At 45.5% G+C, this 13159-nt stretch overlaps 1 protein-coding gene across 1 annotated transcript in view; it reads left to right on the top strand.

Moving 5' to 3' along the window:
* LOC150001275 (uncharacterized) overlaps window positions 1-12872 on the top strand; it is a 30194-nt gene extending 17322 nt beyond the window's left edge. Inside the window, exons 2-4 of the mRNA XM_090286849.1 lie at window positions 11092-11372; window positions 11494-11570; window positions 12062-12872. Of these exons, the coding sequence (XP_090142975.1) occupies window positions 11092-11372; window positions 11494-11570; window positions 12062-12463 (760 nt within the window). The 3' untranslated portion in view covers window positions 12464-12872. The remainder of the gene's footprint in view (window positions 1-11091; window positions 11373-11493; window positions 11571-12061) is intronic.
* The last annotated feature ends 287 nt before the right edge of the window (window positions 12873-13159 follow it).

Raw genomic sequence — 13159 nt, 5'->3', positions numbered from 1 at the left:
CCCCTGAAACATTTGCAAATGAACATGACGACTGAGATTTTTCTTTCTTTGTAGCTATACACTGTCACATATTAATGATGAATTGTAGACATGAGCTTTTGGCAGCAGACTGTAGCAACCATGATTCTACACTTATTTTCTTTTAATCATAAGATACAAAAGTTTATAGATATATGGCACTGTGCCCAAGAAAGAAAAATGTGGGATGATGGGAATATACATGTATTTTTTCTCTTCTCTTTGGATTTAAGGCAGATATGCTTTTATTGTCATAAGATACATTATCTTTTGTTTTATTTTAGGTGGTATTTTTGCACCTGTTGGGGATGTTTATAGTAAAATATAAAACTAGCTGGTATAGCATATGTATCCAATTCCATAATATATACTAATCTATATCAGTGTCATTTAAAAATGGCAAATTAAACATATTTTTTCATGAACTAGTAATATAATCTCTTGATGTCATAAGTATAAAAGTAACATGTTATTTCTATAGTCGTGATGTCAGGAAGATATTATTTAAGTATTTAATGGGATCAGAGGCTTAGTGCACAGGAAATATATTTTTTCTATGTTTCCTGTGTCTGTTTTACTTAGTTTAATCATTTTAATTGTAATTTCTTGTTATTTTTAAAACATGACCATAACTCTTGGATGCTATTATTTCTCCTTGTTTCTGGCAAGTTGAAGAAGACCAGGTAACAGTGGAAGAAGGAAGCCGTGGCCTCTGTATTCTTCTGCTTTCTCCCTGTGTCATTCTCTAACTGACTCCTTTGTCTGATTTTTCTTTCCCCTCCTCCTTATATTCTGGACTATTTAGACTTTATTCAGTTCCTTGGGCTATGAATATAAAAGAGGGAACAATCGGAGTCTCTTTTTATGAAGACAGATTACTTTATAATATATTTTAAGTTTTACGTTTTCTTGTTAAGTCAGTGCCTTGACTGCAGGGATAAATGATATGTGAAACCTGATCTCCCAAGAAGAACTTATTTTAAAGTGGGTGTAATAAGATGAAAATACAGAGAAAAACATCCAGTATGTGGATTGGAAAAATAATCCATAGCTTTGGTCTAGGGCCCATCTGTGTGGGTGTGTGGCATCCATCCGTGGACAAACAGGGCCTGGTGGTTGACTTACAGAGTGGTATTCCTCTCTAAAAAGGCAACCATCCTCCCCTTGACAATGGAATGAGTGATGGCAGCTGTATTCCAGAAGGATCTATTTGGGGAAGCAAAACTTAGGATGGGTGGGACCAACACAAAGAGATAAGGAGACGTAAGGGTCCCATCTGTCTGGATCTCTTGGGCTGGAACCAGTTTCCGGAGGATACAGCATCTCCCTCACCTTCCAGATGTGAGCTATTGAGGATTTGCCCTGAGGATACCTAGCTATGCCACAGCTGCCCCTTGGTCAGTTTATTTGGATTAGTGAATCCAGGTAGATATGGTTACTCCCTTTTTCTTCTTCTTTAAAACTGGTTCATCAGCTTAACATAAAACCTTGGCCTTTGTGTTTAGCTTTAGAACTACCACGAGGAGGTTCGGTGATGGTAGGTGAGCAGGGCCAAGGCTGGACTTCTGCTCTGACAATCCTCCTTTGCTGCGAAGCTTCCCATTCTTCTGGAAGTATTCTTTGGCTGCTATTCCTTTTTATTTCCCCTTATCCTTACCCAAGGACATGCTCATTGACCTTAGAGAGAGGGGAAGGAAACGAGAGGGAGAGTGAGAGAAACGTCAATTGGTTGCCTCCTATATGCATGCACCCTGACAGGGGACTGAACCCGCAACCTAGGCATGTGCCCTGACCAAGAATCGAACCCATGACTTTTTTTGTATACAGGATGACGCTCCAACCAACTGAGCCACATTGGCCACGGCAGGTTGGCTGCTATTTCTTTGCACACAAGTCCCTACTCACAAAAAGAAAACACTAAAACCTTAGTTTATTCAAATGCATAATTAAGGAGAACATGGTGGAACCAGTGGAAGCAGTAGATCCCGGTATTTAAGCCTTTGGGCTTTAGCCTCAGGTTTCATGAGTTCAAATCCCAGTTCCAGGAGCAGAGGAAATAAGGAGTTATTGTTTAGTGTGTATGGAGTTTCCCTTTAGGAAGATGAAACCGTTTTGGAAAGTAGGTAGTGGTGATCATTACACAACAGTGTGAATGTACGTAATGTCATTGAATCGTACAGTTAAAAGTGGCTAAAAAGGTAAATTTATTGTTACAACAATATAAACAGATAAAAAAGTCTCCCAGTCCCCCTCATATTAGCAAGATAGGCAAGTTACTGCCCCTCTCTCTAATTCAGTTTCCTCATCTGTATAATGGCCCAGGATGATAATAATGATACTAGCTTCACTGGTTTATCCTAACTGACTGGGATGTGTGGAGCAGATTTATACGTTGGTTCGTGATAATCAAGGTTCGCCTATGTTATGATGACTTGTGAGTGTGACTTCTGTCATTAAAATTGCTGCATTTGTGGTGTAGTCCTCTATTTGTAGGATTCTCTGTAGAAACCACCAATTTCTGTTTTGCTTATAAGACAGACTTTCATTGACTTGATATCTCATGTCTGACTTTAATTCCTCCTAAAAGATGCCCCCTGTTGATATGGTATGGGGGAGGGGGCACTTTCACTCACTGTAGGTTAGACAGTCAACTGTTAACTGCCATTGTGGAGGAGTATTAAGCAGTCTGTAACAACACTTTAAAACAGGCAGAGCCTGTGCCTCGGAGACGCTATTCTATGAAGAGTAGTCACATGAGTATGTGTAAGTACATGAACAGGTGTTCACAGTAGGACTAACTATTAGCAACAAATCTGAAACTGTGTAAATATCCATTTATAGCAAATTAATTAAATCCAAACATTGGAATCTTATATGACCTTGAAAAAGGATAATGCCATATTATAGTATCCCGCTGGACTGACGTCCTCAATAAATTGTGAAGTAGGAAAAGGCAGTTTGAGAACAGATTATGTTTTTGATCACATTCATGCAATTTATGTTCATATAATTTCTGGAAGAATATTCATCAGAAATAATCATGCTTATCTCTGGATGGGATTATAGGGAGAAATTTACTTTCTGCTTTAAATAATTCTGTTTTACTTGAGGTTTTTACAAGCATATATAACTTTTACAGTCTGTAGAAACAATAAAAATATTTCCATTAAAAAAGGAAAGGGGACCATAAGGGGCCTCTTGGGCTACGGAGAGGAAGAACAAGGCCTGGCCCTCCTCAAGGTGTCATCTTAATTTAAACCTTTTAATTTTTAAGAGAAACATCCCCCAGGTCTGAGTGAGTAAAAAGAGAATAGATGTGCAATTATTGCAATGAAAGAGAGAAATTGCGCTCCGGCAACCTTAACTGTCCCTGCATCTGTCTTCCTCTGGCAAATTCAGTCGCGTTTTGAGTGTCCCCCAGCCTCCACATGCCTTCTCCGCCTTCCCTGGTATGTCTTTGCAGTGGGGCGAAGTTCAAAGCCAAGTTCAGCAGCCCACTCTCACAATATGCACTCAAGACAACTGCTGCCTCTCTAGACCACAGCTCCCCCAACACAATGGCCAGGATTTTGCTATGCAGAGTCCTTTGTTTTTCATCAAAGATATCTCTGCTCCCCTCAGCCTATAACGGGACACAGCTTCCAACAAAATGATTACTACGAGGCACAGCAGTTGTTAACCCTTGCATAGATATAGATATGGATATAGATATAGATATAGATACATATACACATGTTGGTGGGTTGTGCAAAAAAACAAAATAATGTCATGCAGGAGGGTTAAAGGAGAGATGGAGTGTCTTGAAACGAAGGCCTCAGCAGGATGTGATGGGCAAGGGGGATTCTAGAGTTAGAATTGGGTTTGAAACGCAGCTGCCTTACTTATTAGCTCTGTGACCCTGGTCAAAAGACGTAGGCTCTCTGAGCTTCAATACTCCTGTCTATGAAACAGGAGTAATAACATCATTCACCGGAGTTGTCAGGACTAAATGAGATAACTACGTATAATCGGCTGGAACCAGAGGTGGCGCTCACGATAATCGTCGTCTTCCCCACCCTCAGACTTCGGCACAGCGTTAAATGGCCACAGCAGCCCTGCGAATAGATGGTTTTTCTCACCAGCACCATGTCCCAGTGTGCTGTCTGTACTGCATTCTCTCTAAGTGCCAAGTAAGGGCACAGTTGAGGAGGCTGTAGACAGAATATTTTAAACCAGGGTGGGGAAGGCGAGAGGGGCATGGGGAAGCTTTCTATTTCCTGACTCCCTCGGTAGGCAGTTCTCACAGTTCAGTGAGGTTGAGAGGAACTTCCCAGGTTTTAAATATTCTGTTTCATGTAAGAATGAGGAGGAACTGCTGATCAATTAGGTGTGAAAGCTACTGAAATTCTCAAGAATCATTTAAATAAGGTGCTTCCAATTGCCCCTAAAGAGATGAGAGTAACCTTCCACATCAGCAGTACATGAGTTAAACATGTGGTTAATGATGATATAAAAAGAGGTGGTATGTGAAATATCAGTTCATGTGAGGCCATGCTCAGTATTAATTTATGTGATATCAATAATGTTTTAGTCTAAATGAACCTTCCCTATATATAAAACACTCCTAATTATTGTAAAACCGTTACTTTCCACTTACCATTGATCTTAAGGAAATGACTAAAATTTTTTGGAGTGTGCTGACACAGCACTATTATTCTGGGTCATTATTCAGAGGAGGTGTCAATCTCTTCCACTTAATACCAAGGCAGGGAAAAGAAAAGAGTAGTTTCTTTTTATTTAATCAAGTCTCTCTTTCCAGAGAGAGAGAGAGAGAGCGAGAGAGCGGAAGGGAGGGGAGTGCGTTAAAATAAGCATAATTTTTATAGAGATGTTAACATTTTAATATTCTTCGGGATAAGTGAAGTTTTTGATTTTCAGCCAGGTTCAAGAGAAAACATTACATTTTATAAGGTGGTGAATACAATAATTCAATATTGAAATAGGTCAAGCCATCAGCACCTGGTGGCCTTCCAGATGAAGTCTTCCAAGCTTGAGCCAAGTGACCAGGCTGTCCCTTGTTAAACATTTCAGAGTGACCCGCCCCCCCTCCCATGTAAGAGCATGACATTTTCAAGCCATACCTCTTAGAAGTTTATTTTTTTATTTCTTTTATTGTCACCTGAGACATTTTTTCATTACTTTTAGAGAGAGGAAGAGAGAGAGAGAAACATTAATGTGCGAGAGAAACATCGATTGGTTGCCTTCTTGTACGTGTCCCAACTAAGGGGTCGAACCTGCAACCTGGGTATGTGCCCTGACTGGGAATTGAACCAGCGACCTTTTGGTCTATGGGATGACACTTCAACCAACTGAGCCACACCAACCAGGGTTATACCTCTTAGGATTTTTAGATGTAACTCTGGAAAATCTAAACCGCACAGTGTTAATAATTACACAACGGTTGGTGTAAAAATGCATTTGTGTGTCCAGACTGAAGGGGAAGTTGTGAAGATGGTTCCAGCTAGACCATCAGTTTGTACAAAATGGATCTGTTGCCCAGAAATCCAAGGCAGATTTGTTTATCTAACTCTACCTTCTCCTACAAACACCAGTGGTTTTTACAAAGGCCCTTAGTCTGAGGACTAATTGGATTGATTCCTTCACATTAATCCCTAGAACTTCAATATTACAGTTTATGCGCAATTTGATGTAATGAATATTTACCGAGCACATTCTAAATGCCACGCATAGTGCTAAACACACTTGACAATGATTATTTTATTAAGTGTTCTCCCAAACCTTATAAGGCATAGCAGTATCTAACTTTTTTTTTTCAGTAATTATTATTGCCAGGCATTGTTTTCAGCACTGTACATACATAACTCATTGCATCCTTGTAATATCCTGGGAAGTAGATGCTAATATTATCTCCATTTTACAGATGAAGAATCTGAAGTTCAGAGAGGTTAAAAAACTGGCCATGGTCACACAGCTAGTAAGCGACTGTTAGACCTCCGCTCTGCTTGCCTTTACTCTCAGCACGGTGAGTGTGGGTCTGGGGGCATGGTACATCATGTCAATCATCTGACTGTGGGTAGGCTTGCTACATAATTTTGGGACCCAGTGCTAACTGAAAATACAGGGCCTCGTGTTCAAAAGACAGGGGAAAAGTGCCATTAAAGATATTAAATAGAAAGAAAATAAATAGTCAATCTGTGGACCTGTCATGGTGCTTTTAATTTGCCATTTAATGTCATTCTAAGTAACAAAAATTAAAATATTAAATTATAAGTATTCATTTTACCATTCACTTTTATACTGTGCAATGACAGTTTTAAATGTACATGTAAGTTAACTTGTATGTGGAATCACTGAATTCACACAATTTGTATTTCATAGCTGGTATGTGCATAAGGACTTTGTTCTTACCGGGGCAGTGGAGATGTTGTGCAAAGAAACTCGGCTGTCTTTATTTCACTTCTTGATATGCACACATTCTACCCACATGCTGCCTTCTGTTTGCTCACGAGCGAGGGAGGACTGAAAGAAAAAGCTGGTAAGGGCTGCCCTGTCTTTCCCTTTCCTTCTCTGTCACCATGTAAGGCATGTGCAGTTGGTTGGCCAACACAGGGACATAACATATGTAAGATAGGGTTCCGTGGTCACTTATATTTCTTAGAACACCTTGGTTTCCCCCTGTGTTCTAGGAAAGTTCTGATTTCAAAGGAAAGCGTGGTGTCTTGGGGCTGTCAGCACCGGCCTCACCCCCATCCCGTGCAGATGAAATAGGCTTCCACCTACTGGGTTTGTGTCTCACTGAACTCCCATGCACCATGGGCGCACCAGAAATCTGTGCTCAGGAGGCATCATGGGTGCTACATGCAGATGGGGTTGGAGGGAACGGTGGACATGCTTACTGTGCGAATGTCCTCTACTCATGTGCATGCTCCATGTATGTCCATCGGACTTCTGGCAGGTGCTGGTGCAGGCCCCCAGTGATCCTCTGCCAGCCCTGCCACGCCCAGCTGTGCCACCCTGGCCGGGTTCCTCGCTGCTCCAGGAGTCGATCTCCTCATTGTGAAGTGAGAATGGCTCCGCCAACGTCACAGGGTTATTATGAGGAGGAACTGAAAGAATACACACAAAGCTCTTAGCCCCAGGCTTGGCGCAGAGTGCATGCTTGGTAAGTGTTAGCTGTGTCGTGGGCGTTGCTGTCTTCAGCGTTTTGCAGTTTCATTTATTTGAAAGTCGTTATTCCTTCAAATGAGATAATGAAGAAACCTGGTGAAGATCCATTTCAGAAGAGATAGAAACTTCACAGTGGGGCCATAGCTAGGGGTGTAACCACAAACCCAGTGGCATTCTTCCCATTAACAGTTAACTCAGTCAAAAAAGGCCTTGAATGAAAAATAAGCGGGAGAGATTCCTTCGAGTGGTGTATGTACAAGGGGCAAGGAGACGTCTGCTCCAGGGGAATGTGTGTCTTTTGGGGACGAAGCTAGAGGACTGACTGATCTTAAGTTCAATATATGAGCCCAGGGTCATTGTCTTTTTAGTGTTGCAGGCAGCAGACTTCCTGTTCCCTCCTCAGCTTCCTCTCAGGTCGCTGCCCATCTATGAATTTACTAAACCGGAGCCACTCAAAGTGGGGTCCCCAGATGCCTGCATCAGAATTACAAATGCAGAATCCTGGGCCCAATGCCAGACCTTTGAACTGAAATCCCTGGGGAAGTCTGACCCAAGAAACTGATTTTAATAAGATGCCCAAGTACTGCTTATGCGGCTCAGTTTGAGAACTTCTGTGGGAGCCTAGGAGACCATTTTATTTTTATTTTTCTCTCCAGCACTCTGTAGATCTGCTACCCTTTGTTGAATGTTGGAGAAATGACTAGATTTAAAGCAAGAAGCCCAGGTTTTTCTCCCTATCTGAGGACCCTTGGGATGGTTCTACTCAGGCCTGATACTCAGTAGGTAAGACTGATAGGGCTATAACTTTATTAAAATATAATTATTCTTCCACAGGGGTTAGTTAATACCCACTTCTCTGACCTCTGTCCTATCCACTGGCCCAGCTGCCCAGCCTCTCCCTTGCACTGCCCTGTGTTTCAGCAACTAAAGGGTTAACCCCTTCTTCAATAAGGGGTCTCATCTAGTTTCTTGGGTTGGTAGAGATGCTAGTCAGCCCCTTATAGGTCCAGCCAATGTGGTGCCTTGAGGGAAGGGGCTTATGCGCTGCCTGTGCCCCTACCCTGTGGACGGGGGTGATGTAGGGGTCAGAGCATCCTAGATATGCGGTACCCTAGCCAGTTTACCTTGACTCTAGTATAAGGGTCCCTGTCTTCACATGTCTGCCAGGCCATAATGGGCAGAGTCCTAGTGGGTAAAATGGCATTTGTGGAGGCGGTGCTGGTACCCCAGTGGGCAAGTGCCCCAGATGATGGCCACCTCCAGTTGAGATACCTCTTGAGATGCTCTTGGATCACTGCTTCTGGGAACTGCAGCCTCCATGGGACATTGACTCTGAGTGATCATGGAAGAGACTGGGAAGCACAAGGCACACAGGATTTAGAGACCACAAGCACAAGGGCTATGTTGGCATGGTTTGACAGGTGAGAGCCTGCTTGGTACAGAGAGCTGGTGCATGCAGGGGTCAGTGTGGGGCTCTCTTTTCACTTATTTGGGCAAGTTCGCTAAAATCACTGAGTGCCCTCCTATCGTGGTATTAGCCACATTACATTCATTAATAAAAATGAGGGCAAGTACTTACATATCATAATTATTAACCCATTTGTGTTATCAGCACCACTCCTATGATATAGATAAGGAGACTGAGACACAGAGATTATTTAAAAACTCAAGTATAAGAGCCATAATTTGAATTTAGGCAGGTCGGCATTAGAATCCAAACTGCTAAACACTATTTACTTTTCTTTTTCAATTTACATTAAAAAAATTTTTTTTTTGTGTGTGTGTATGTGATGTGGTAACAGAGATCTGGAATATATTTTTAAAACCTGTAATACAATTGATAGATATAATCTAAGTGAAATTGCTGTCAGTTCAGCAGAAGCTGAGAAAGGAGTCAGCACCATGAACAATATTGCTGATGTTAAGAGAAATTATCTACCTATTGAGATTTCAAGAAGCCTAATGATTATCAAGTAATTGGGGAAGTCATTGGAAAAGTTCCCTGTGTATTTCTATGTCAATTATGGCTCACACAGGGGCATTGTTTACCTAGTGACAGCATGTCAAACAAGAAGTCATAAATAATTTTTAAAGATCAAAAATGATTTAGGTAGTATTAGAAACGAATGAACTACTTGCATTAAAACGTATCTATATGTTTATGTTTAGAGCATGTTGGGGATTACATGTTTTAAATTTATTGATTCACTCCTTACAGTTTTTTAAACACTTGATTATCATGTTGGCTTTGCTTATTAAATTCTCCATTCTAGTCCTTGGGTCCCACCTGTCAACTGGAAAAACAAAAACAAAAGATGATAGACTCTCAGACTGAGCTCTGATATATTGCGCTGTATCCCTTTTCTGCTTCAAGTTTGCTCTTCTGCTGGCTCATACTTTCTCTTTGAGGGAGAAGGAGGCAGAGCCCTGTTTTAGGTGGAAAAGGCTGTCCTGGGAATTGAGTGGGAAAGTGGGCAAGAGGGCTGTCCCTCAGCATGCTGTTGCTTCCCTCCATAAACCCATGTAATTGAGCTGTCATATTTAAAGTTTTATTGGTTAAGATTCAAGTTAGGACCGGTGCCTTTCTTTTGCAAATTCCTTTGGGGTTCCATATAGAAAAGAACAAATAGAAGACTCAGTGAAGAGTTCTGAATAAGGCTGTGAGAAACGAACAGCCCTCAGTTCCTATGGTCTCAAGGAACACTGAAGGGAAGCGAGTTGTTTAAACACTTAAAAACAGAAGGGAAACACAAAGCTCTTTCATTTATTATGTCAAAACCAGCTCAGAACTATGTGACAATCCAGGCAAAGCATTACGATTTCTAGCCAGTCCAGTCATGATTCTCTGGCAAACTGCACAGTCACGGTTATGATGCATTGGGATGAGAGGAGCTATATAAATGTCAAATGTTACATAAATGTCAGGAATAATTATTGTTAGTTAATGGGGCTAAACTGTTCCTAAGCAAAGCTTCAACTTCTAGCCAACACATCCTTAGCAAAGGTTCTAACCACCAAAAACTCAGGAGGAGAGAGTTCTAGAAAGGAGCCGCGTCTGGGGCCTGGGGTTTAAAAACAGGCATTGGGGTGGTGCCACTGCCCCCACTTGCTCAAGTGACTGCAGGCCAGCCCCCTCACCTTCTGGAGTCTGCCTTAGCGCACCTGTATAATGGGCATAATTATAACACTTGCCCTACTTTTTGTGCTTGGTTGTTGTACTAACCAAGGAAGTTCACATGGGTGTGAGTGCTTTGTAAAGTGTGAACTGCTGCAGGGGCCATGGCTGGAATTCAGCCTGTGCCTCCTCCCTCCACCCCCCGCAGTCCGCCTCGCAGGTAGGACATCTGAATGGAAATTAAGCTGAAGATGGTGATGGTGATGGTGACTGGCCGATGCCGAAAACGCCAGGCTCCTTCTCTCAAGGAGTTGTCAGTGGGATACTGCAGACCAGGCGCTGGGATCCTGCCTCTGGCCCTGGCTCTGCCACTTGCCAGCCTGTGAGCTTGGGCAAGTTACAGACGAGGCTCTGGAAGTGATCGCCAAGGGCCCTTCCGGCTCTGACGCTGAATCTAAATCAGGCGCATAAGTTGGCTCTGGCTGTGATTTACCTTTCGCCTCCAGGAGCAACTCTTCCTCCAGCTTCCCAGAAGCGCGTGGCAGGGGTCTTCCAAAGGGTGGGGTCTGTGTGTTCCACGGGAGTGTGCACAATAAAGTAATTCCATTGGATGTGAGGTGGGGGGGGGGATTAAAAGGGCGTTGAGTGAGCGCTCTGAGAAGCCAGGAGGCAGGGAACACTGTAATGAGGTCATGACTGTCGCAGGCAAAAAGGAGCTGGACATCTGCTGGTGAGGGAGGAGTGGAGCGTCTTGAATTTACGTTCGCAGGAAGTCTTCCCTCACCCTTCAGGACCCCCCCGATTGCCACCTCTCCCCGACCCCCACCCCCGCCCCTTTCAAATGCTACCAGGCCCTCCTTGCAGGAGAGCCCCTCCTCCATGGTCCTGTCTGAAACCCTGAGGATTGTTTCCAAGCTGACTCACACCACTCATGTCAGGGAGCCGTGTCACACGGCGCTGGGCTCTGCAAGCTGTTGCTTGCGCTGTCGCTGCCACTGCCGCCAACACGCGCTCTCCAGCGGGTGCACCAGGGTCCGCTCTTGGGGCGGGGTCAGGGCGGGGCCGGGGCGGGGTCCGCCCCCTTGGCGCGCCGGCCCCGCCCCTCCCTCCCTCCCCCGCGGACCGCAATGATTTAGAAGTTCAGGAATCCCACGTGACGTCACCGGGGGGGTGATGTAATGCACTCTAAATAGAATGTATTGTAATCTTTGCTCAGTCCAACGTGGTCCCTTCACCCGGGCTCTGCTCTTGCCTTCTCCACACTTGTTTGGTAAGTTCCTAAAAATACGGCTGGGCCACTTCTGGGGCTTTTGCATTTAGCCACTTTTGTTGCGCTTGCCGAGGGAGCCATCTCCGGAGCGTACTGGTTGGCAGGGGTTGGTTCTCGGCAGCAGCCGAGAGGTTACTTGGTCCAGTGGGCAGGTCACAGGGCAAGGAGCAGGGAAGATGCGATGCATTTTTTTTTTTTTTTTTTTTTGTGAGGGTGATATGTGTTTGTAAACACATTGGCGGACCAGAAGGATGTCCGGCCGCATATGCTGGTGGACTGTGGAATTCTGCCGTGTCCTGAGGCCACCCTAGAGACCCCACGCCGCGTCCAATCCGGAGCGCGTCTCGGCGGCCGCAGCGCCGCGCGACTGGAGGGATGCTAACGTGGACTGAGCGCGGTGTTCGCCCGGCGTGCGTGCGTGTGTGGGAGCGCGCGTGTGTTTCCCTGACACGGGGAACAGTTATGAATCGGGGGTGTGTGTTTGCCTCCAGAGACCTGGCAAGGTGCGGAACCCTCCGGAAGTGCGGTCAAGCGGTGGCAGCGGCGGCGGCAGCGCAGATGGCAAGCCAGGAACGTTCCCCCGCGTCCCCAACTTCCCCGTGATGCGGCGGACCCCCGGAGAAAGTTTGCAAACTTCCAGCGGGCGCGGCGAGGACGCCGGGTCACCTAGCGGGTGCACAGGCGGGTGCGCGGGGGCTCGCGCCCTCCCGGGTGCTGAGCCTGCGGCCGCCACCTCTCCCGCAGGGCTGCCCGCCCGAGGAGGGGACGCTGCTCCTGGAGGGCACTTGGCTTGTGCTGCAGGCGCGGAAGGCTCGGGAGTGGCGAGGCCCCTGCCTCCCTGCGCCCCGTGCTCGCTGGTATCGTTCCCTCTTCCCCGCCGCTGCCCCGAATGACAGCTGCCGCCTTTGCCTCAGCGGCGCGGTGGCAGTTCCTGGCGGCGGAACCTCCACGGCAGATTCTCCACGGAACCGCTTAAACTTTTCATGAAGTTCTTAGAGGGGCAAGACGTGCGAAGGAACCAAGGAGATGTTTTTTCTCCCAGCGGCTGCATCCGCTTCTTCTTTGCTGTCACTCTGTTTGGGGGAAGGGGTTGTATAACCGCTCAGTCCCAGAAGGTGTCCACCCGCTCCCCAACTTTCCCTGGACGTGTGCCGCCCCCACTTGATGCTCTTTCAAGGCCAGGGTCGGGGGTGGGCTGCTTGTATGTTTTGTCAGAGTCCGCAGAGTGTGTTTGGTTTTTGTTTTTCCCTCCCTCTCTGACATGTGTCAAAGAATAAAGCTGGATGCAGGTCCATTACGTCATTCTGCGGGCCAGTGAGTGTTTGATTAACAGGTTCAGATAGTCAAGGGTTCGGAGGCTTAGAAATGCTGACAAAGCAACTCTGCTTTCCACCCCCAGCCCCCAACATACTTTGTACAGTCGCCAGTTCCAGGGTAGCTTTATTGCCCTCTCCCGCAGGACCCCTCCTTCCCCACCCCCTCTCCCGCCCACCCCGCGGTCGCTCCGGCCCCGCCTCCGCCTTTTACTGCTGTCCCTGGGGCGGCCACTGTCCCCGGAGTGTGGGTAAGAGCTTCTGGTGTCAGAGCGG

This window comes from Furipterus horrens, unplaced genomic scaffold (genome assembly GCF_987537825.1).
Source record: "Furipterus horrens unplaced genomic scaffold, mFurHor1.1.pri manual_scaffold_9, whole genome shotgun sequence".
Classification (NCBI taxonomy): Eukaryota; Metazoa; Chordata; class Mammalia; order Chiroptera; family Furipteridae; genus Furipterus; species Furipterus horrens.
This window is presented reverse-complemented; position numbering and strand designations above follow the sequence as displayed.